The 26250-nt window shown below is 41.8% G+C and overlaps 1 protein-coding gene across 9 annotated transcripts in view; it reads right to left on the bottom strand.

Annotated features, from left to right (window-relative positions):
- The window catches only part of sox6 (SRY-box transcription factor 6), a 132717-nt gene that overhangs the window by 62267 nt on the left and 44200 nt on the right, over positions 1-26250 (bottom strand). For all 9 annotated transcript variants that reach the window (XM_085269939.1, XM_085269946.1, XM_085269975.1 and 6 more), the window contains 3 exons: positions 22744-22981; positions 19402-19612; positions 2955-3044 (listed from right to left, as the gene is read on the bottom strand). In XM_085269939.1, coding sequence (XP_085126065.1) covers positions 2955-3044; positions 19402-19612; positions 22744-22981 — 539 coding nt within the window. The remainder of the gene's footprint in view (positions 1-2954; positions 3045-19401; positions 19613-22743; positions 22982-26250) is intronic.

Here is a 26250-nt window from a genome sequence, read left to right on the forward strand (position 1 = left end):
ACAGCGTTAAGCTTTTTTCTGTCTTTCTTTTTTAGCAGATTCCAGCGGAATGAATACAGCTTGTGTTCCAATTTAGTAACTACATATTTTCCTCCAGTTTGAGTAAATGCTTGAGCAGTTTGTGTGTGTGCTTCTTCTTTTTTCTCTTCTTTTTTTTTTTCTTATGCCCCCATCGGGGGGCCAGTAAACTACCACTCAGCAGGGAAACTTAAATAGCTCTGTTGAGTATGAAGCTCAAAGACCCTGCACAGAGCAAGCCAAAAGACATATAAGCATATATGTGTATGTATATATGTGCATAATGAATGGTTATTATCAGTCACTTGTGATCATATAACAGATCTCTCTGAGATATATAATTATAAATGTCAACTGTCCAAGTTTCCTCAGCTGAAATCTTTTTATCTGTGTACTTCTTTCTTGTGCACTCTTTCCACCTTGCCTCTTATTATCTGTTACTTTGTGTGGTTTGGAGCCTTTCCAGCTAGCCTCCCTTTCTTGCTCTGTGGTTTTGTTCAGGAGATTTCATCGTTCCTGCAGATTGACAGCTAAGCTCAGGTATGAAAACAAACAGTTAGCCCTGGAATTGACTGGTGAAAAGAAATCCGCCACTAATGCTCCTTCACAAGCTCTCCTTTTCGCCTCCCCGTGCTGATGCTAAGCCCTGACGGCGTACAAGAAAAGCCAGATGGAGATTTGAAATCATTAACCCTTAATAACACCCCTCTGTATGTCTGGGTTAAGCACATTGCCTCCACTGGATTACGCCACTTTCGACTTACACTAAAACACTAGAAAACATGCCTTTACCTCAAAACAGCACAATATGTATGAAACACGCGCATTACAATAGGCTGTAATTATACATCTGTCATTTGTAAGGGGAAAATGGTTGGTTGGGTTTGCGGACCTTGAAAAGAAAAATCTCTGATGTTGTTGATGCAGTTGTTTTGTTTGTTGACTGTACATGCGTGTTCGGCTCAAAAGGATAAAGTATTCGGGGCATGTTTGAACACAACTGCTGCAAAAGAATGTCTTTATTTTCACGGGCAAAGCCTCAGGTCAAATTCTCTCACACCTATTGTTTTTTTTATCTCTTTCCTAAGAACAAGACAAAATCATTTCCTCACCAGTCAGATTCCACCACTTGCCTCTGCAATAACAATGGCTTCTCTTTCAAGGCTCCAATGGAACAATGTCAAAAGAGAGCCTACAAGGCGTTTGGTATAATTTGCGGAGGAATAAGTAAGCGATCTGCACAGAATATGCAAGGCCACTCTGCTACTAGGTACTGTAGCCTTTATCTGCATGTAAAGCTTTTTTTCTCCGCAACCTTTCATTCATTTATAACCTACAGATATGTTTGCCTTTTGTACTGATTTTAACCTAACAATTAATGGGACCTCTGATTCATCATAACACTTTAGATCTTAATCATAAGGTGTTTTCTGCTTGGTACCTTTGTTTGTGTTTTAATTAGGTGGACCTTGTGCATCTCCAACCCTGGGCCTCTTTTTAATTGCCCGTATTTACATCAGGCAGACATCAAACGCAGAGAGAGAGACATTTGTAAGGGTGAGCACAAAGCAGCCCTTTGAAATGTCTACAGTCATATGAAATGGCATGCTAATTAAAAATCTAAGGCTGCCTCTGTGATAGGAGAAGCATTTATATTTGTAACTGTGGTGTAAAGACTGTCTCCATAACTCATCAACAGACAGAGGCCATAATGTTTATTATCAGGCTCCCTACCTGTTTACAGACCACCAAGTAACCTTCCTTTTCCCATTCATCAAACAGAAAAAATGCCCTGCCTGTAATTTAACAGACCAGCTTTCAAAAGGCTAAATCATTTTAAACATTTTACCCCATGCACTTTGATCTCCACTGACACACAGTGTACTAGCACAGGTACAATGAATCGAGTTTAGCAAGCAACGATTTATCCATCACTTCATTAAGGTTATTGCTAATGAATATACTTATTAGAACATTCATCTGCTTTTTTTAACCTTTCTGTGCAGGTGGAGAAATTTAAATTAATCATTAAAGTTGAACGCTTCTGATATTTCCCATTTATGTTTTATGAAAAGAAACAATTAAGCAAATTATCAATATAACCTGTACCTTAATAAACTACGGCCCCCTTGTTTGTGAATTGTTTCCATGAAATGTTAATTAAAACGCTAGGTGCACTGATATAATATTATCTAAAGGGTTTCCAAGAAATTAAAGCAAGCCGCTAGAAGTTCTTAGTTGAAGGGATTTACTGGGAGCCACTGGCAGCCCAGTGTCAGCAGCCAGCTGGTATTGTGCTTCCCTGTGCTGTATAAACACAGCAGCTCGCTGTAACAGTCAGTGCTAAGGACTGAGCAGCTGCCCTGCCCATCCTCAGCCCACCTTCACGCTGTCATAAACAGAGATTTTGGGGGAGTGCTGAGTTGCTCTTTGCTGTGGTGCTCTCGATAGGCTGCACGGGGCGTTCACTGTCAGCGTCAAGGCATTCCACTCAAACGCAAGCTCACCGAGGAGACGACTCTGCGCGTCTCCGCACCCTCTCCTCTCCAAGCCGCTTCTCCCCTTTCAGCTCAGCCGTGGTCTGTTTACATCAAGCACACTTTGGGTTCAACAATTACCAGAGCAGCATGAACGCACCGCATGTGCCAGAGCAGAGCAGCGAGGCTCAGGGCCGTCTGAAGGGACAACAACAATAAACTGCTGACAAGCAAAGAGAGCCTTCGACTGAGGCTAAATGGGCTGGAATTTTGAAGAAAAGCACTTTGGACAGAGTTGGGCATTCCAACAAAAGATAAGGGAGGAGAGAAATGAATGAGGAGGGCAGCCAAAGGCCTTTGTTTCATTTCAAAGTACAAGGCTTTTTCTGATATTAAACAGCACATATACTATGTAAGTCTGATAGGAATGAGGAACTCACGGGGTACTTCTATTCATACCTTTTACTTCTGCCAGCAGTTCACTTGTGTTGAGCCTCTCCATCTTCTCTTTCCAGTCTTTAGAAAGAAGTTTCTCCATGCACGAGGATTCTAAAAAAAGAAAAATTAGAAGGGAAATTTAAAGCCATTTGTAATATTTGACGTTTTTATGTATGTAATATTGTGCAAAGTATATAGTTTCGCTTTTCATAATTTTGTAGATGTCATAAATCCATATACTTAAATGAAAAGATGGTGAATCAGACGAAAGAGAGGTGTTTTATTTGATGGCATTGCGCGGGAAACATTAAAAAGAGACTCCGTCCGACAGCTGAGAGATGAGCTAGGGGTGGAGTGAGAAGGGAAGCAGGCATTGTGGGACTACCATAAGGGCAGAGACACACATTAAACGGGAGGCAAAGAGTTAGACTGGGTACGTCCAAACGTTCACATAGCTGCCAATGATGAAAACAATTAACATTTGTCCAGCAGACAATGAATCAGAGAAGGAATGGCTGCAATCTGCCATGCTGTCGCTGGTGTAGCTGATAAAGAACATACTGGGCTGGCTGACCTAGGCCTCCACCATCTCTGCGGTGCTTCGGGTTCAGCCTGTTCCCATCAAACAACAGTAGAGCAACCCTCCACTCTGAGCCTGCCTCTAATCTGAACCAGAGCAACACATCCAGTCCTATTGAATTATGCCTTTTAAAGTCGCAGCCTCGGTGCAATTCTTTGAGTATTTTGAGTGAAATATGAAAATAAATTTTACTGACTTATAATTAAAATAAGTTTTATAGAGATTGCATTTATAGATAGATTTTTGCAAATTGTATAATTAATATGGAGCAACATTTAAAGCTGCAAAGCTGCGGAACTCCATAATGAATAGTCTTACAAGCATATAACAGTGGATCATTCACAAACATACTTCTGGCAACACACGGGCAGAATTTATGGTTTTTTGTTTTACATAATGCAACGGAGGAGGAGTGAAGACTGAGAAAGCCCTGTCACGTGAAACATCTGGATTCTTCCAGTTTTACCACTATCATCCTTGGGATCAGAGGAGATTTATACAGTTGAGGATGTATACAAATGTTGCTTCCTTTTATCCTTCTGTATCATCTCTCGCCCGCTTCCACAAACCAAACACTGTTGCTCCTTCTGACAAACACACTGAGTTCAGAGGATCTGGGAGTAACAGGGGGTCAGTAGTTGTTGTGGCCTTGTTTAAGGGTGGCTTTCAGCGAGATCAAGCAGAGTCACCATTTTGTTTGATTGGCCACTTCCTCCAATGTGATGGGGGTCGACAGGACATCTTCAGCTCGGGGTCATTATAACATTACTTCTGCTTTATTGACTTTCCAATTCCCAACTCACAGTTTGTGCCCTTGACCCTAAGAGAGGGAGTCAGAAAAGCCTATGTGTTTTGTGTGTGCTTGTGTGTGTTAACTCCCTGCGTGGCACAAAGATCACAGATCTTAAAACAGGGTGTTAAGGGCAGGGGGAGTAGCGGAGCTCAGCTTTTCTTCCCTGCTTCTCACCCCTGGGTGAGAGGGCTTCCTCTCCCAGAACAACAAACTCCCTTCAAATCATAATCTCCTGTCAGACACAGCAACACCAGCGCTTGACATTTTCCCCCTGAAGCACAGACATATTTCAAAAAATGGTAAAAAGGGGAATTAAACAAACACGTCGAACATATGCTAATAAGCAAACATATGCTCTCTCGCTCTCTTTCTCTCTCACACACACACACACACAAACACACTCACTTTCATCACAGATGCTTCTCCAGCACTTGATCATTAAGGAATGCACCAACAGTTGGAGATAATGTGGTGCCAGCTTCCATTCTACTCCAGTCCTCCCCCTCCCTTCCACCTCCCTCCCAGGAGAGCTGCCGCTCCCTTACTTCTCTATCCCCTCTGCCGGGCCAGACACGACCTGCCAAGTCCTCCAACAGGAGAAACTACAGCTGGAATGCACTGCTGTCCTCCCTACCTTCCACCTGGGAAAGGTGAATAATGACCTGGATTAGTCCATAAAATAACTCTCAAACACCTTTCAGTGTTCAAAGTGTGAACAAAACAGGCAACCAAAAATGGATTTGGTAAAAGAAGAAAAACTTTTTGCGCAGGCGTGCTCGAGGAAAGCAGTAAATGAGTCAGATGTCTGGCTTTTTTCAAAGCACCCGTCCACGGCCTATTTTCCTGAAGAATTTAGATTAATCCGAGGAATGCTACTTCAGTTTCTAAAATGTCTTTCTGTTTTCCCAGGAGAAATTATAAATGCCAATGAAAACACTGGTTACCATCAACATACTAATTACTGTCAGCTTATGACAGGGTGTCAAAATTGATACACAGTGTATTCACCATAAAATAACAGATTATTTGTAATACAAGATTCACGCTTAACTCCTGATTGCTTTTTTTAAATACATACTCAGAAAGGAAAAGTGGTAAACTTGTGAAGTTTTTCGTGTTTGGAAGACTTTGCTGCTCTTGTCCTTTCAAAGTAGGACATAACATACTAGGGAATTAGCTTAAACAAGAGAAGAGTCCAGCGAGTTTATTTTTATTTTCCTATGGGGGCTCTTAAATCTCTCACCCACCCCCACCCCATCCATTTTTTCTCTCCCCCTCTTGAGATAAAATGCTCTGTGGCTGGGGAGCAGGCCATTCAGCTGGGATGAGAATGGAATGAAAACAATAGCCCTTATCAGGCTCTTATTTACATTTTCCCAGCGTCCCTGCAGTAGACAGCTTGGCTTGTCACCAAGCCCAGATCGCCCCACTGGACCCAGACCAACTTCCTCCAGCCCCAGCGATTCCAGTGGTCCCTATGGACCCTTGGCACAGGCCCCCACCGCTCTGCAGCTAGCACAGATAGCAACATACAAGACAAAACTACTGGAGTGTGTGTGTCCAAGATGTGTTCCCAGTGAGAGGGGAATGGTTTCTTGACTACTAAGCCTGTCTGGGTCTCATTGTCTGGGGCTGGTGCTATATAGCTGGAAAAATGCCCTGAACTCTTTCCCAATTTTATTTTGCCAAAATGGCACGCAGAAGAAAGCGAATAGTCATTAACACTGCCAAATTCAATATGTTTAGCTCCTATCAGGGGTGTCATCTCTACTATACAGCTCTTCTATGCAAGCATTGTGTGATCTTATTGATGTGGCTGAACAGGCACAGGGATTGAGACACACAGAGCTGCGATGATTGGGATAGATTAGGCTACATTTTTTTAAACTGTATTAAAAACAAACCTTAATGATCCCCATAAATCTTAACAGAAGAATGTTTCTAGGATGATATGTGACATAAACAAAGCTTTCAGCACCTGGCAGTCAGTGGTGCCAGAATATCATGTTCAGTATAAACCACAGAAGCTAAAAGACAGGTTACTACTATCTGTCCTGATACCGACTGACTCCCTGACAGTCTTGAAGAAAAATACTGATATTCCTGCTATTTGTCTGTCTTTCCCTGACGTATTTCGACCTCTCTTTCAGCACTTTCTCCACTCTTTTAAGGAAAAAGAGACCAATCCCAAATTTGTTTTGTTTTTTCTCAGATTTGGAAAAAGAGAAGACAGAAGAAAATTTTTGCTAATTAATCTTTTTATTGCTGCTGTAGACAGAAAAAGTCAAGTTACCAAGTGGTACATCAAACCGACTAAAAAAATGCAGTCACAAACACATCAGATCCTGTCACACTGGAATTAAATTGGACAGCAATAAACTAGATCTTAAAAATTAATGATATGGTACGGAGCCCCGCAGGGGACATGGGAGAAAAAAAAATCAAGACGGACTTTTGCGAGATCTCGCAAAACTAACTCGGGATCTCGCAAAACTTTTGCGGGATCTCGCAAAACAAACTCGGGATCTCGCAAAACTTTTGCGAGATCTCGCAAAACTTTTAGCCGCATTCTTCCCATTAGCTCGAAGCTAACGGGAGGTCGAGACCTACTACAGCTGGGAGGAACACTGCTTTCCCGGCACATCGTGCCTCGACCTCCCGGTCGGCTTCGGGCTGGCGTCCGAAGAATGCGGCTAAAAGTTTTGCGAGATCCCGAGTTTGTTTTGTGAGATCTCGCAAAAGTTTTGCGAGATCCCGAGTTAGTTTTTCGAGATCTCGCAAAAGTTTTGCAAGATCCCGAGTTAGTTTTGCGAGATCTCGCAAAAGTTTTGCGAGATCTCGCAAAAGTCCGTCTTAATTTTTTTTTCTCCCATGTACCCTGCGGGGCTCCGTAATATGGAGCTATGGAGTACACTGTGTATATTAAAGTGAGTACTCCACCACAGCTTGGGTTAAAAAAAAGCCCATCTCAGTTTTTGTTTTTTTTTGTTTTTTTAAATATTATCCTTTACAATCCCTAAAAAGTTGAATATAATAAAGTTTTTGATGCAAGAAAACACGTCGTCATGTTTCAAAAGACCACGGATACCTCAAAGCACAAGAATGGTTTGTTACAACATGAAGCGATGGGTGTTTTATTACTCTGTGTTGTCAGCAATGAAAAGGTTTCAACTGCCTGCCACCACAGTTTGAGCTGCTCTGTGAGCTCCATTCTCCTGGGAGAAAGATGATACTTGTGTTTGAGTGTTTGTTGTGTTGAAAAGCTGTTGGCAGAGTAGAGAGGGCTATCTAGGAGGGTCAAATTAGCTATAAGTCATGGATAAGAAACTAGGAGGACCTCCCCTTTAGCATTGGCCTTGTATATCAGTTGTCTCAGCCTCAAGGGGAAACGTGTAATTACCAAATCAATGATCAGCTGACACTGACCGTATAAATAATGTCCTCCCCACAATGGAGAGGATGAGACAGTGAGGCAAATAGGGAAACAATTTAGCATTTGCAGTGAGGGGTGGATGGACAGAGGAAAACGAGTAGGTTTTATACAATTTGGCTTAATCCAATTATAGTCAAATTCCACCTATCAATTCGTCCATCCATGCATCCATGCATCCATCCATCCATCCATCCATCCTCACTTAAACAAAACTGACAAGTTTAAAAAAAAAAGAGTGAGTCAAAAGTAAATTTCACATAAAACTATACCATAATTGTAACCTAGTGATGATTGGTGCTTTCTAGGCATCCCATAAAGTTCAAAGGTCCAATAAAGCAGTGGGGTGAGGAATATCCACTAATGTTTTGATTGAAAATTACACAAATCACTGTTATTTTACAGAGGATTATAGAGCCATAAATTATCCATAAATGATTATGATGATATTAGCACATTTGATTTACTTCATTGTGTCGACTTTATCGTATGATTGCACATGCAAAAAATATCTGGGCAAATTCTTAAAAAAGAAAAAAAAACTGGAAGCATTTAAACAGCTTAAAAAAGGCTGTCACATTTGTTACATTCCTACTTTTAGTGTTAGACACAGTATAATCCTTTGATTCAGGCATAGATTCTGTCTCAGAAATAAAGCTGCCAGAATCTCAGTCAGACAATGATAAGCTAACGTCTAATTTCCCATCCACTCCGCACTGCACGGGAAACAAATCAAAAGTCGAGATTGATAAAAATGAAAATGACTGTGACACACTCCAAGGAATCCTTTGAATATCTTAATCACAGACACACTAAAAACAAGACCCCATCATCAAACCAAATAAAACATAATAATTACAAGAGGCAGCCAGGGAAGTGAAATGCAGAGAGAAAACATGTTTTTGTCATTCAGCCGGTAGTCCCTGAGACAACAGCTGTTGGATGCTGCAAATACTCCTGAAGTCTCCATAATCATGCCGTTATTGAAGTGAGGACAAAAAGGGCACTAATTGCAAGGGAGCAATCGGAACGCAATAGGTTACACACCCGGGTGATGCTGCACAATGCAAACGCTAAAGAGGGAGCTGGTGGTGGGTGGTGGTGGTGAGTGGCTGGGGAGGGGGGATCGGGAGGAGGGGTGCATTCTGAGCACAACACTGCGTTGTCGCTCATTTTCAGGCAATTACCTTTCCTCGTTGTCAACAGTTGTAATAACCTCTACCATTTCCAGAATACTCGTTGGTTCTGTTGAATAATTCTGTCTTTTTATACGTAATTACGAGTGCCGGCATGCGTAAATAAAAAGGTCCGGCTCCTTGAGACATGGCGCTGTATTGTGGAGCACCTGCACCTCGTGGTGGGCTTTCTTTAACTGACACCTAATCATTATTCCACTTGGTGAACATTTCTGTTAGTCACTATTACACTATCCTATTTGGTCATGTAAATAGTTGCTATAAATATAACATAGGGTAACCGAGACGAGGTTGGGAAAGAAAGCATATGTCCTGTGTTTTATGTCCTTTTTCCTTTCCATCGTGTTTTCCCTACTTCTTAGCTGTAGCAATGCAAAAGTCAGCTTTTAGTCTCTCTCGCTGTCTTTTCTTTCCTTTTTATTTGATAACTTTAAGGTCTTTCAATAATTTGGCATTTTACGCTTTGCAGATGCTGAGTTCAGGGAATGGATTAGCAGTGTTAGTATACAGCAGTTCCCACAGAATGCACTTCAGTCATAGTCATCCTGTTATCAAGTGAATGATTCAAAATTAAATGTGGGCTGAAATGCTTTGACAACCACAGACCAAAGCTGTTACTACTTTGCAGTTTTGGACACTAACTCATCCCTTTCCCCTGTTTTTTTATCGCCACTGACCAGCGTGTTAATCCCACACAGTTGACCTGCCTATTCTAAGAAACAGTACACACACACCCAGCACAATGACCTCTCTAAATAGGACACGTGTCTATCAAGCATATATGAATTAACCATCCCCAAGAGGCTTCACCTCCTGAGCTGAGCAGCATGTGACCTCTCCCAATCCATTTTACTGCGGCACTCTGTGGCAATCAGGCTTGAATTATTAAAGTGAGCAGTGAGCAATGATCAATTCATTGCGGCCCTTGCTCGCAGACTGCCCGGCCGTACTTCAGCAGAAATGACATTGAGAACACTTGAGTATGCTTCCAGACAATGCACATAAATGTGAAATATGCCAGACCCAATATGTCAATAATCATAACTGTACAGGCTGAGGCCATGTCCGGGTTAATCCTACGGAAATGATGTTGGGTGACTGTGAGGTGAGCAGGTTTCACAAATACGTGGCCTTTCTTGACCAAAAGAGGGGAGAAGTGGCTGATACACACGGAGGAGAGCTGTGCAGAAGGCCGGTGGCGTTGCTGCTTCTGAATAATCTTACATACAGTAGCCTGAACAAACACTACCAAAAGAACTGGAGGACTTAAACAGGGTAGGGGCCAGAAAATTCAGTTAATTGTAGTCTTACCTCCTTCTTTTTACACAAATTAGAGAGGAGAAAAACAACAGCAAAGAAGTTAAAAGAGAGAGGAAGATTGCACGCAAGTATGCAACTCAAGGAACCTGGAAGTAGGAGTAGGGCAAGGAAAAAAAAATAATCAAAACTTCGCGAGGAGGAGATGAGGAGCCAAGATAAACCAGTACTCAGAGCCCCCAAAACTGCAATCTCCCCTTAAGCCGGAGAGTGGCAGCTGGCAGAACAGCTGGTGAATAGGATTAATGTCAGAAGAATGAAATAAAACTCAACATATGTCCGAGCCTGAGGTGTTGGGACTGTGCGTGATTGTGCCCCCGATGGATGCCATGTGTGCAGCTGGAAGGAGCTGCTGTGCTGCTCTGCTTTCTACCCCACAAGGTCACTTTTAAGAACTAGGACCATTAAATGCTTGAATAGCAAAATGAACTTTTCATTTCCTCTCCTCTCTGCTCCTTTGCTTTAAAGTCTCTATTCAGGCAGCAGAGGGATTCTATTGAGCACCGCTATCAATACAATGCACTCTAAAATTCGTCAGATAAAGAAACAATTGCTGCTTTGATTGAATTAAGAGAGACCAAATAGGGCACGGTAAAAGAATCAGACAAGGTTAAAGTGAAATGGAGGTTTTATTAAGATGGAACAAAATAAAACACAATTTATTCATCCAATGTCCTTCTTTACACAATTTCTGACTTGAGGAAAAAAATACTTTTATTAAGTAAGATGCCTTAAAATTTCTTTGCTGCAAAATGAGCTCATTTATTTGTTAGCAGGATAACAATAGTGCAGAAAGGCACAAAAGCGAGGGAGTACAGGAGGAAGATGGAAAAAGTAAATCAGTTGTGATTGAGTGTGAGTGTGTTTGGTTTACTAGAAAGAAAAAGTGGACTTTACTTTTGGAGTCGAAGACGATGCTGATTAAGGGATCAGCACTTGGGAACATGAACATTACAAGAAGAAATATGTAGACTAAATTTCAAATTATAATTTCCATTTGATGTTGGTAATCATTACGGTCCACACACTGTAATAAATTATAATAATTTCATACAAAAATCAAATTACTGGGTACCTTGCATTGGAGAGAGTTTTTTGGGGGGGTACCATGCAATTTAACTGTCAGATATAAACTTGCCTGCTAATCAATGCCCGAAAACATTCACATTTATTCATCTATGTTAAATTAATAGATGTGTGAAGACCACGTGTAGTACTGTGATCATGGCGGTTCAGTGTTGATTTTGTAAATTAATGGGTGTCTGAATATACAAGGACAAAAAGAGACTAATGGGATTCACATGAATGCGTTACAGTTTGCAGGGAAACCAAGTGTCTGCCACTGCACAGACAGTGGACAACAACCACGGTACTCCTCAAACACTTCAAAGATATTCAAAAAGAAGCAACCTCTATATAAGTGTTCTGGGTAATATACTACTTTATACATAATACAACACACTGTGAATGTGTCATTTTGTGTGTCTTGCTCATTTTACTTTAAGCAAACAATGTGTTTGGGGGGGATGGGTGGCTGCAGCGGGTGGTGGATATGGTTGTTGGAGGCGATCTGAACTCACAGTGAGGGAATTATTAATTTCCACTTCTCAGTTCGGGTTTTTTATCCCCAAATAGCAATTAAAGTTGTTTATTTAATCACATAACCAACTTTGTTTACGAAGATGCCAGAGTTCAGGATGTACAGATACAGCTTACTGGACTGTAAGACCAAAGGTCACTATTTTTAGATTAAGTTTTAAGCTCTCTGAGAAAAAAAGAGATGCCTGCACCCCACAAAAATCCTCTTTTTTCCTTTAAAAAAAAGTCTGACGTTCTAGGTCTTTTTAAAAATTAGATCAACTGATCAACACCGATCAACTGATGAACAATTAAAATACACTAAAAAAATGTACAGTCAAACCGCCAGTTGGAGAAATCATGAAGTTACCATAGCGCTTCTAAAGGTTAAGTATTCCAGCTCCTAGAAAGTCTCCATTCATTTCCCCTCGGTACATTGAGCTAAGTGTCTTAATGTGCAGCAACAATAGAAGTAATATGTATCTTTTCCCTTTTATTAATATGGGGTACGGAGCCAAACGGACTATAACATGCTGGCAAAGTACTTTTAAAAAGTGATGACATTAGTCAGCTGACTGTGCATTAACACCCTTTGTAATGCAATAAAAAACAATTTCCGTTCATTTGTTCTGACATGTTCGTTACATCTCCCTGTGCGTGTAATATTATTGAGCAAGGAGAAAGAAAACAGCATTGTGTGGGAGGAAAAGATTGTTCCATCGCTGCTGATTAAATAATCTCTTTGTTCAGTACGCAGCACGTCAAAGTTTGATCTAATAAATTCACGTTTGCTTTTTTCCTGGGAGAAAACAATGCAAATATGTTAATAGGTTGCACATACACTAGTTGTCATGTTTGGCTGTGTCAAGGCGGATCTCTTAGCTGGATGGCTGACGTATTTCTGACTTACAGAACAAGTCTGAAATGTGCTCTGAAATCATTAGCAGGCAACAGAGGCCGTCGGTGCCCAGGGTGTAAGTTACACTCACACTATTTTGATCCTCGGTCAGATGACACCGATTCTTTGTCAAGTTATGTGTGGAGAATGCTTGGGAGCTGAATACCATAGCTAGGACAGCGATACTTAGCTGGCACACAGTTTTCCCAGTGTAACCCAATTGCAGACGCACGCAAATGTGCACACACTGCAAGGTACACACGCTCTCACTCTGCCCCACATCCCACTGAGGAATAGCCCCTGTCCTTTCCATTTCTGATTACCGCAGCCCATCCTCCTCCAGTTTGCCACATATATGACCCTTATCATGTTCCTTTTCCTGCAAAACTGGCCTTTATCTCCCGCTTGTGTGCTTCATGATCCCGGGACAAATTTAGCACCTTTAATCACTCCTGTCCTCTTACGTATCAGCATCCCTGCTTTATTACAAAAACATTTGCGGCGCATAAAACATTCAGGCCATCACAAACTACAGCTGATTTTATCACCACGTCACTCATACACAGCACACTGATAAATCTAACAAGAAGCGTTTGTTCAAATTCTTCCAGACCTTTACCGCAGAAGCTGTGATGTCACTGATTGCATTTCTAGACTGTTTGTTAAAAATGCAATTGACGAGGCATACCTACAGCCAGCGTGTGGGTGTATGAGCATATAAGGACAAGCAAGCCTCTGTGCAACCCTGGCTGCGATTTGTCTCTCAGAGACACCCGTTTCCTCCTATCAAGGGGTTCCTGTGCAGCCAGTAAGCCAGGATCACAATGGGTGTTTTGTGCTGCATGGGTGCAGGGGGACATGCTCAACAGCTGAAACCCGGGAAGATGGCCCCTGGAATGCTTCACAGCAGTTGCTACTGTTGACTAATCGGAATATGAGAACTGGGGAAGGTGATCTTGAATGCGAAGAATGGCACATTGAAGAAGCAGCTGCTTGTTTTGTCATCTGAATGACCAAGACAGCAGAAAGGGTTCCCGTTTTAAAAGGGGCAACAAAATCTATATCTTAGCTTGTGTAAAGTGAAACCTGCACAGGCCTCCGTTGCCCTATGGGGATATGCCTGTGTTATGTGAAGGCTCTGTTTTGGAACAGATAGTAAATACATAATTCAGGAGTGGACCAGGCTCTCTGAGCTGCCTATTCCCATCATGAAGCCACTCCATTTAGCAGTGGGCTCTGATCTCAACCTGGCAGAGGAACAACTTTGTCACTGGAGGGTAAAAAAGGATTGAAGACAAAATTTACAGAAGGAGGAGGGAATGAGGTGCTCTGGACAGATAGGGGTGACAGAAGGGGAAAAAAAACACTGAAAAAAGACAGAACGGAGGAGTAAAATGGGGGGTGGGGAGATGGGATGGGAGGAAATACAGAAACCAGAGAAGAAGGAAGAAGATGGCAAAGTAAGAATAGGGAGGAGTGAAGGGCAGGGTAACCCTTTTTTGTGAAAGTTCACATGTCAGGCTGGCAGGCTGCTCGCGGCAAACAGCCGAAAAATCTATTTAACGTCTGCTTCACGGGGTGACAAGAGGGTTGATTGGCAGAGAGCAGAGAGCCACTTTTGATCATGTGTCCTAACAAGCGATTCCAGCTCATGTCTCCTCAGCCTGAACAGAGCTACATTACCTATTCAAACAAAAGTGACAGACCAGAGCACTGCTCCGCTGAGCTGGTGCACCACACCACAGGCCAACAGAGTGCAGACACACACACACACTTTCACACACACACACACACACACACACGCACATATATACAGGAAGCACTCCCCCTGACATACAGTACTGGATGTAAGCATAAACACAACTATCAAGTAATGACCCTTTGATCAAACAGACAACTTAAAAGAATTTGTTAAACTATTTTAACAACAGTGAAAAAAAAACTTTGCAGAAGGTGGAAATAAGGCATACAGAGGAGATGCAGATTCTTGGCTAATCGTTACTTAACCTGTGTATGCTAACGCCAAGAGGGTCCCAGCTTTATATTGTCCAGCTGATGCTGCAACGAAAGGCAGCGTTGAGCTATGTGTGAAGAATGCCTCAAAATCTGCAACCAAGGCAACTGGGTTTCCAGCCCTCATTGCATATGCATAGAGTCAGAGGCTCATGCTCAGATCATTATAACAAAGATTCCTATTAATTAGGTGGGATAAAGCAGAACCAGATGACATGGCAGCTGGGATGAGACGAGAGGGGAGAAGGGCGGGAACTAAAAGAGGAGGGGAGAAAGTGCAGCAGTCTGTTTTTTTGGGGGAGGTGTATTTTTGCCGGTATAATGTATATTACAGGTTATAGATATACACGAAAGAAGGAAAACCTTTAAAAATTCTTTTAATGCTGCATTTAAAGAAAATGGGAATCAAAAAATGAGTCTGTTAATGCTGTCAAGCATCTGCAGCCAATTGCTGTTGAGTCTCCATGTAGAGTCAGAAGAGGTTGTGACACTGACAGGGGAAAGTGTTACAACAGAGTCAAGAGTTCATCAGTGCTAATCAGACCACAGGCTTAGAGCTGATCCTATTCTCTTCCAAAGCTTTCACCCATCCCTGAATCTCATTACACGCCGTGTTGTAATAGAGGATAATGACCTGGGGCTACTCACACAATGCTGATCGCTCCCCCCACACTCAACCTACTGCACAGTCATTATACAGTGATAATACACAATCTCGCCAGGGGGATTACACTTACAAATAGAGAAGAGGTGATAAAGGCAGAAGGTGAGGAAGACACGTCTATGTAGTGGCACTGAGCCACACACCGTTTGCACATATGACCAAACACAATCCTTCCAGCGGCACTCCCCACTGTGCTGCTCTATGTCACCGGCAAAGGTTCGGTAGGGGGAACTCTTTTCTTAGTAGAAGGATATTTAATTCCTTTCACCTCAGGATAAAAAGCAGTTGCAGTTTGGCTGGTGGTACGGCTTCCCTTTGCTGAACTAATTAGCCATGACTTTGTCAAAGGACTCCAGGTGTTGGCTGTTCTGCTAATGCACCTAGTGTATCCACTCTTACTGTTCTTCAAAGGCTGCAGTCTTAGAATATCTGTCCATCTCAGTGTCTTGACACTTGTGTTATTGTTATGTTTTAGATAAAAGCTGCAGATTACATGTGAAACTATCCACTATCAAATATTCTCAGGTCACCCCTTTTTCCCAGTACGGTTTACTGAATAGAAGTCTAAGAACCGAGCCGAGCGTATTGTGATGCTGAACACTATGGCTTTTGTAGTCAGCAGTGGTAAAAACAGAGTAAAGCTCAAAGGTTGGTTTTTTTTTTAAATAAAATATATAGAATATTGATTTTTCTTTCAGCTTTCATTTAAAATAAAATATAATAAAAAACAATATTTCTTAACTGCCCTAATACATGGAAATAAGCTGCTTGTGTTTTAATATTAGTCTTGGATGGACTGGCAAGGTTTCAACAAGTAGATAGTGAGCCTGGAAAATCCCTAAAAGGTAAAACGGGATGCTGAAACCCAATTACCCGTCCTTGTCTTGGGGACGATCATAAAGACTGTACACACAAGAGTTTCTGTGTTGACTTGCGCAGTATTGATTCATACTTTAGTGCATTATATAAAACTGCTCTAATTGCATGTGAATCAAATCAAGGTCACCTTGGGTTTTTATAATCAAGGCTATTTTTCTTTTTACCCTAATACTTTATACTGACATTTTTAACTCTTGACAAGTGCTGTCTGGAGACTTATCCATAAATAATGCATTTACAATACCTAGTAAATAAACATGGGGCACAATCGTTAGCCCTGCTGGCAACTGGGCCTGATAGAGCTTTTACAGCAAAGGTGACTATTCAGCTAAATGCAGTGCTCGCTGCTGGGAGGACATTTTCATTCATTAGCACAGTCACAAGCACTTAAAGCACTTTAAGGACCAGAAATGGAGAGTAAAGGTGGAAGGATAGAGAGGGTGAAAGGGTACAAATATACAGAGATGAAGGGATGAAGGAATAATAGCTAATACTGAACAGTGACTCTTTTTTTTATTATTTGTATGTTTGAAAACAAAGAAATTATTTTCATGCATAGAGTGGATGAAGTCAAAAAATTACCATCTGTTATTTTAGGGGCTGTCTGTATACCTTCATTTCTACCCCAATAATTCATGTACTGTATTTTTAGGTTTTGTTAAGGCTTTGAGAAAGCTGCCGCTAACAGCCAGCTGTCATTTGTGGTTCTTGCAGTACAGAAAAAATACCTCTTAAAAACCCAATAGCCAGGAAACCAGAAACAGCTATTGAAGACTGTCAACAATAAATGGCAAAGAAGCTTTTCAGAGCAAAGTTTTAGAAAATATAGGTTTTATTTTCCATCTATGAGCAATGTAGTGTGAGAAGTGTATCGCAGATCATTTGCTGTCCCTCTACAATTGATGTTACTAGAGTTATCTTCAGTCCATCACGACAATGAGCCATCTTGACTAGACAAGGAAGGCCAGAGAAGAATGGTACCAGATGGTGAGGAGTCTCTGAGGACCTCAGTGACCCCGGCCAGGCAGACATCAAAGCAGCAGAATTAGACACAACAGTTGTCATGTGTAGATAAGCTACATATTTAGCTCATCTGTTGCTTGTGGTATATTAGTAACATCATTAAGACAACAAATGGCATTCTTGCATGTTCTCTACTACATTAATCCTGCCCTTTTCATTTCCAACTGTGTCTCTGACCAGAAACAAAGACATACGATTAAGATCTCTCAAAGGTTTCTCTGAGATTTTCCTTGGGCAGTTTCTCAGAGTCCCTCTCCCCCATTTTACAGTAATCACATATCATCACCACTGAGGCTTCCTCAAGTGCTCTCCAGGAAAAAAGTCTCCCACAATTCTTGCAGCTTGGGGACAGCACACCGAAACTCTTGTATTCTGCGTGTCTCCAGCTCAGAATCTAATTTCTACCAACAAGGGAGTTTATTTTGGTGGTGAGGATACACAACACATGAGGCGGACCAAGTCACTATTATTAACAGGAGATTAAAACAGCTGTATGGTACTCTAAAGCACCCTCTCCTCCCTGCGCCAACATAAGGCACTGGATTACAAGCTGCACTTGACCATTTAAATTACTGCAACAACCAGCCTTCACCAGCTGGGGCTCATTACCATAATGCCCGCTGTCGCTACCAAGAGCACTGACGGTCTTGCCCTGAAAATCAACTCCACGAGAAGCAGGACATATGAATTTTTTTATACCTTAGGGTAAAACTCAGCAGTAATAGCAATACCAACTTTGTCCTAACCAGAAGCTGTCCTGCTCGGGGAACTCCTTTATGTCTCGCCATATCTGTAGATCAGTAGCAGCAAGGATACCGGATATCCCTAAAATTATGTCTGCATTAGAGCATTTAGTAAAAATGGCCCAAAAACATGGGCGAGACAACACAGTATATTTACTGTCTGAACTGAGATATTTATTAAGAGCTTCTTTTTTTTCAGTGTGTTGGTAAATTGCCAATACGAGTGGCCATTAAATCATAATAAAAAACAATTATTAAACTAATAAACCTACCCAGGTCTAATTTGTAATATAGATTTTTTGTATTCAGTGAAATATGGACCGACTTCTAATATCTAATGACAACACAAATAATCAGTCTCATATCAGGATGTGGCTAAACGATTAAGTGATGAGAGGCCTGTGACGCTCTGATACAAAGATCGCCGAACGAACACTTAAAAAAGAAGTGGCAAATTATTTTTAGGCTAACAGAGGTCTAATTTATTCGTCTGATGAAGTGCTTAAGCTAAGAGCTCCCCAGACACTAAATGAGACACATGCATTCCCAAGGGGGTTTAACATTTGATTGGATGTAGTTATATTACTACAGCCCTAATTAAGAAGGGGGATGTGTTTCAGCAGCTCTTTCAAATATTTGTTTTTCCGCCATACTCTTGATAGACTGCAGGCTGTAGGAGGGAGAGCCAAGCAGGGTGAAATGGTAGCAGATATGATAGAGACCCAACAGTCTTATCGCAGAAAGGGATTTCTTTTTTCCCCCCCTCTATCTCTACTTTTAGGAAACAAAACAACAACAGCAACAACAAAAAAATCTTTCAGCTGTTCACGGTGCGCTGAATAAGCTGAATTAATTATGCACACGAAACAGGTAAAATCCTTGAGAAGGGCTTGGGTTGTTTGTGGTTAGCAACCTTTGATGAATAACTGTGCATGGTGAGAAGTGTTCTTGTGTAGCAAAATAAAAAGGAGGTAATGTTCCTGGCATCAGGTCAGCACTATAAGTTTTATAGTCAAAGAGTTTTCCTTGGCGTGGACGAAGACCACACTTATGCTGAGGTGCACTGCCACACAGTCTTTGTCATGTTGGAAGAAGTTCAGAACAAACTGGAAATACTGTAACGTCAGTATTCCCAGCTTTGAGTGTGCCCGCATGAGTGTTTGAGACAGAGAGAGATACAGGAGAAAAGAGGCAGACAGTCAGCAAGCGTGAAAAACTATTAAAGAAACAGGAAAATGTGGAAAGATCGAGGACGCTTAAGGGGGAAGAAGGTAAAGTATTCCTGTGCCCATACATACACACACACACACACACACTTGCACGGACACACACACACACACATGAGGAGTCATACCGTCTTGCTCTGTCTTTGTCATCTCCTCTAGCTTCTTCTGCTTCAGAGTGTCCACTACGTCTGCCAGGCTTCCTTTGCGGCGCTCTGGAGTTCCAAACGCTGATCCGCTCAGCAGGTCACTTCGCTCCCGGGCCCCCTCCTCAGGCTTGTGTGGGGAAGTGGAATTGTTCCGGAAAGAGTACAGGGAGCATACTTTATTGCTGTCAGATTCCTGTAAGACAAACAGAAGTCGGGAGGGGAGGCAACAAGGGATGGGATTTGTATTAAGTGATGAGCGGGATTCTGTGTTCTGTCAGTGGCTCTATTCAGTGTTTTGACAGTTTTTCATTCAAATGCAGTGATTGCTAGGTTTTTGCAGCTCATGGGCGCTTTGGCCATATTAAATGGCTCTTCTCTGGCTTTTCAACACGGCAGCTTCTGCAGTCTCAACAGTGATAGCTGCTCTGATAAATGAAATATGACAAGTGAAAAATTGAGATGAAATGATGAGGTACACTTTCATGGGGGTATATCCATAATGTGCTCAGGCTTTACTTTTCATCTGCGGAGACTACACAGAGAAACCGCCCAGCTGTAATCTCTCAAATTGCTGTTGAGTGTGCATTTGTGTTAGGGTGACTGCTGTGTAATTTGTTCATTTTCTAGTGGAGAACTATTCTCAGCTGAGTGCCTCGAGCCGTCGTAAATCTGTGTCCTGTCTCAAGCTGTTGTTGTTTTTTCGTCCCACCTGTGTATGGTTTAGTATTTAACTAAGGGTCCTGTCTCTGGCTGACTGGCTGAGTGTTCCCGGTGCACAAACGGAGACATAAAGGCATGGGGGAGAAGAATGGGGGAGGGCTTCAGGGGAAGAGACAGAGAGAGTAAAAGAGAATACTCTGCACATGGGAGTGTATAGGCAGCGCACAGACGATGGCTGAGGATTGCGTCTGACAGAAGGTGGTGTTAATTATGGTTTGTGCAGTCTGAGAAAGCAGAAGGTAGCTAAGCAGCCAGGAGTTGCAGCCTTTAACAGGGGAACAGTTACTGATTTAAACTTTCGCCTGCACAGAGAAGATCTGAATCCAAAATATACTGCAAGCCTGTCATACAAAAAACAAAAAAACAGGGAGCTTTAATCAGCACCAGTGTGATAAGAGTGTATTACAGCATGGTTAAATGATGCAACCATGTCTGGAGTCGCTGACAATCCCAAATAAAAAGTCGGGAATGCAGTAAACCAGGCAGGAGTGTTGACAGTGCCGAGTTCTCATCCCTGTGTGGCATGTTGAGCTCGAGGCAGAGTTTCAGTGGAGTGTAGGGTGGTCTGGTACCAAGTGCCAGGGTGGCACGACTGACCGGCCTACTCTGCACCTCCCAGCCCAGCGCTGGATCATTATGCAGCATGGCAGAGACAGTTGAGAGTGCTTGAGGGGAGTGGAGCAGTGCTGGGTTAATCAGCTGGCGTGGGTTCAGGGCACAGCCCACACAGAGCCATGGCACAGCAATAGAGTCAGGTAATCAGCAAAGGCAACACTCTAATTCCTTCCACCTTATGTCCTTTTCTTTTCTTCATCCACCTTCTTGCATTTGACCCTTTTTTCTTGTTTTTTCCCTTTTACTCTCCTTTTTAGTTCTTACTCCCACTTACTATTCAACCTATTATTCAGTTGAAATACCTTCCAAGCGTAGAAGACGGCATGGGCATAAAAAACATCCACTCCTAACTGTACATTATACCAATTAGGACTGTGACAAAATCAAGGCAAGAGGAGGGAATAATATAGAAGTAATAAAACACTCAACCTTTAACATTTAAAATAGCTACTATCTAACTATTCATGATGTGTTGTGCTTGAATCAAAGTCATATCGAAAGTTTTCAGACCTGCAGACTCTTTCTTTTTGTTACTTCAATGGCTGCTGGCCTTGTTTACATCAGTGAAAGATCAGTCTTATACTTTCTTTAAGAAAACATGGTGATTGATGCCGTCATATTTCTTCTTTAAAAAAAAATAACTTTCTTGTATTTAAGTTTTTTTATCCTTAAGAGGTTACATAACTCAATGTTTTGTCTCTGACATTTTATTTAAGTTTGTGTGACACATAGTTTATTTATTTTATATATTAGTTATGTATGTTTGTGAAGTGTTTCTATATGCTTTTTTTTTTAGCTGTACATCATAAAATTCACTAAAATCCTGTTGCTGACACACTGTAATGTGCTACAGATGACAAGAACCTGAGAAATCCTATGGCTCTGTGTGTGTGTGTGTGCGTGTGTGTGTTGTGCTAAGGTGTTGAGGGTCTCAGTGGCAAACTGCAGAGCTACTTCAGAAGCCCTCTGGGTCTCTTTACCGCAGGCCCGTCTGTCACAGACAACCACCTGCCTCCTGTGTCTATAGCCCACAAGTGCCTATGCTCTTCCTCATTCTGCTCATATCAAAGCGGCGCTCCACTTAAAATGCGCAGCATCTGGGGGTCTTGCCGCAGATGTAGCTTACACAAAACAAGAGAAACAACACACGCACTGAGCACACAATTTTTTTTTTGCAGTAACGTAAATCCAAAGCACACCAAAGAAAGCAGATAAAGCTACATTCCTCTCCATCTGCTATTAAGTAATTTTATGTGCCGTTCACATTGCTCAGAGAAGAGTTAGAGATCCCCTCTTTAACCTAATAATAGTTCATGGTTTAATGTTTGGCACAGTTGCCTGTCTGAAAGGCTCCAGAATCCCTGAGGATTCAGAGCATTACAGAACCACGGGGCTGGAGCTGGTGATAGAATATCAGCTAAGCTTCTTTATACAAGCCAGGAACAATGAGTGGCTGCTCCGCTTGGATCGTGAATACCCCCGGGAGGACAGTAAGACATAAGTGCATACTAATAGGTTTGAAATTGTCCTGTATTACTATGCTTTATTTAAACAGAGCTTCGTCTTCTACGCCCCACAGTAGCTCACACTGTTTTTCATTCACTCCATAAGTATCACAGAGTCACTACAGAATAATAAAAAAGGTTTAGAGATCGACCAGTTCGGTATAACTTTAGCAGACTACATTGGTATTTGTCCTGCTAAATGGCTTGCTGTCATATTTTACTTTTTTTTTTTAATTTTGTACTTGAAATCTTTGTTATTGCTGTCATTATGCTTTTTATACTGTGTGATGCTCTGTGTGAAACATTTGCTGTCCCCAGTGGCAGGTGAAAAACCAGCTCAAATCTGTGCGAATTTAAAACTCTTTTCATCTGCACAAAGATGCTTTGTGAAAATGTATGAGACTTTTGAAATGTTTGGCATTATTGGTTAACCAGCATGGGCTCTATTAGAGGTTTGTTTTGCAACTGCGTATGAATGTCTCACCATGCGCTGCTGGGCTGACACCAGGCTGTCCCAATCGCTTTCTGATGGTACGCTGCTGAGCGGCTGCATTTCATCAGGGGCTTTTCCGTGAAGCAGACTGTGCAGCGGCAGCTGTGGTGTGCCATGGGCCTCTGCGCTCTCCTCTTTCTCCCAAGACAAATGCTCCTGACTCATGGCATCATCCCCATCAACCACAGAGGCAAAAGGAGACGTGGCTTGCTTGGAAGACATGACTCTGCTGTGGAGCAAAGAAACAAAATAGTTGGAAAAAAAAAGATTATGACTTATAGTTGTTGAAGAATTTCATGAATGAATATCAAGTTTGGAGGGGGGGGTTCGTAGCTGCCACTGGGATTACAGGTAGTGCACCTGAGGGGATGATGGTGCATGAGATGAATGATTAACCTGGCTGTCACCTGTTGCTGTTCTGGGCTGCTGAGTTGGGGGCAGGCCATGGGGTCCCTAATCCTTTGTTTAATGCAGATGGATGACTTGATCTGTGGCTGGAATCATCCCTATTTGAGTTCTGGTCCAAACCCCACAACAGTTACTCAGCCAGCAGGTCAACCAGAGAGGGACTAAATCCAGATAAAAAGTGAAAAACCTAACAAATGAGTTAACTCCTGGTACGAGATTGCTTTCCCCCCTCTTTTTTCTTTGTCTTTTATTCATACGCTACCTAAATGATGTTCTCTATTTTTCAAACATATTTGGTTTTGTCCTCCAAACATCGTAATAATTTAGTAATTTCCCTCATTTGGTTTTCTTTCATTCTGAACCAGTCAGATACGAACAAAAGCCATCCTTGTCTCCTTTTGTTTCCGTGCATCAAATGAGGAAATTATTAACATTTATTGACAGCGTTCCCCCAGGCCATCAAATCCTACTTAAGCGGCTTAAAAACCAAAGCTCGCAGGAGGACTAAATTCACAAATCTGTCACATGCTTTCATGAATATTACAGTGAAGAGTGTACTTGACATATCAGGTGCAAAGGAAACTCATGTTAATTCTAATTTCTCTCTTTTTTTTTCTTTTTTTAAACAGCCCAACTCTTTTCGGTGTAAAATTTATACAACCAATTCCGCGTTTTCTCACAATTAATGAGCCTGCACTCATGCTGTGCGCTACAAAGAATGAAATTAAACACTGCCAGAAAATCTAATTATGTGTTTGGTTTTAAATTAAAAAGAGGATAATAGGGCCTTCCTACTGATCTAAAGTGGAGAGAAGAAGCTGGAGCATATTTAGCTGCTAATCTACCTTTCCCATAGCTGTTGTTCTGTTTATTCTTCTCAACTCTGGGATATCGATCATTAAAACCAAGCTGTAAATGCTCACAGTCATGGCGTGTGAGTTGGTCTGCGTTTGCATGGGAGAAGGAAGAATTTAAAAAAAAAAATTTAAATGGGGGTGGGAAGTTACAGCTATGTGTTTGTATGCGACAAAATGCTCAAGATACTTCTTGCATTGCATTTCATCACTGATCAACATCTGCCCTGTTCTCCTGCTCTATCCACAGGGGTCAGTGTGACAGCACTTTAGTTTCACCCTCAGCTTGACATGTGGGGGTGGGAGCTCTCAAGGTTGAGGCAGGCTGTGGTGCGATGGTGTCCTTGCACTTTCTGCTGAGAGCCGGGGACCAAGAGATAGGCAAAGGTATTTTCATATTAAAAAAAGGATTTTGCTAACAAGGTCTTGACTGTAATGGTTCCTGGTCCTTCTCAAGGAAGCGTGTCAAATAAAATGTATTGTCCATGTAAACACACACACACACACACACACACACACACACACACACAGCTGAATACTATAGACTGGATCCAAACATGCTGTACAAGTTTTAGAAAGCAAAATTTTAAGATTGTGAAAAGTTCAGAATAGAAGACAATACGAAATGAACCAATAACATAAAAATAGATATGGCGCAATAGTTAAAGAAATTAAAGAGTGTGTCGCAAAGTTTTCTTTTTACCTTTAAAAAACAAACCCTAAACACCAACTTCAGAAGATCTGAGAGGTGCGGCGGGAATTTATGCCAAAGAAAATCAGACAATTCTCTACTTACTATTTAAAAATTTGCAGTGACAGAGTTGTTACCATCCTCTTTGCTGCTTATTTACTCACTCACTCACTCTCTTGCACACAGTCACAGTCAACCTGGGCAGTGAATTGAGGCCTAAACAATAGTAGCCTAAGTTGATCTCTTGTGTCTCAGCAGCTGTACAAACAAACCCACCAAGACAGGTAGACAGTAATGCAGGAGTGTGGTCCCGTGCCTGACTGCTTGTGTGCTTCTTTTTCTGTCTCTTCTTCTGACTTTTTAGCCGCTGTGCCTCGAAATGCTGCTGGCTGTGTCTTTTAGTGCGACTCAGCTCTTCATTTTAATCAGTTATTAAATTGTTTCCTTCAATTATATCAAAGAGAAAATGAGCTTAAAATTGCGCACTGTTCACTGCCAATCAGAAGTCAGAGCAAAGTTCAGCGCATGCATGTAATGGTAAGTGGAGGGAGTAGAAGTTGGGCTATTGGAAATGAAGTGTGTGTGTGCGCATATCTGTGTGTGTGTGTGGGGCGGGAGTAGGCTGAACGCATATTCTGACATATTTTTTATTCATGCACACAAAAAGCTCGAGCCTGAAGCGCAACAAGCACCTCGTCCTCAATGGAGTGTGAGAGTGAAACAAAGCACTGCTTTTGTATTACACAGTAAATCAAGTAGTATTATTTTACCACTAAAATATTCAGTCTCTCAGGCACTTTTACTTTGGTCTCCAGCCATCAGTCAAACTGCTGAGGCGTGAGTGAGAGAAGGCGATAGAGAGAGAGAGAGAAACGAAGAAGAGGGAGCAATGGAGACTCCATCCTCCTGTAACATGTGTCTACAGCAATCTTGTTAAAGAATGCAACAGATCTGCAGCTCCATAACAGTATTTGTCAGCAGGAGTTAATAATTTATTAGCAGTGCTGGGAGGGCTGCGCTCAGGCAGCTAAAGAGTGCAGAGAAACCCTTCTGCCCCACCCCCAACCCCTGACAAGCCCCATACAATACTACCTCATATTATTAAAAGGGAAAGGGAGAAGTGTGGCAATAATTCTCTGAAAATATCTGAGGGCAACCATACAGTATTTTATTCCTCATATTTGGAGAGGCGATCACAGAGGGCTGTGATCTAAAGGCGTGCACGTGCAATAGATCAGCGCAGAAACAACAAAGACATCTGATGAGGTGTAGAAGAGGGAGCAGAATTTAGCTGAATGAGGGTACCACCAAAGCATGTGGAATCTGATTATATTTTCAGTTCAAATAAGACTGTATGCATCCTTTGCCTCTTGTGCGTGAGCAAAACAGCCCTGTTTCACTTTATTATGACCAAAATGTGCTTTTACAAAACAATAAAAATGAGGTGAACTTGAAAAGCCTAACCCTAACCCGGCTGCGGGATAATCCAAATCATAACAACAAGTGTAAGATACGCAGCCATCTTTCTTAAAGACAAAAGCCCCA

Source organism: Mchenga conophoros, linkage group LG1 (genome assembly GCF_057382185.1).
Source record: "Mchenga conophoros isolate Kocher_MC1m ecotype Shallow Benthic linkage group LG1, M_conophoros_male_GT1.1, whole genome shotgun sequence".
NCBI classification, from domain to species: Eukaryota; Metazoa; Chordata; class Actinopteri; order Cichliformes; family Cichlidae; genus Mchenga; species Mchenga conophoros.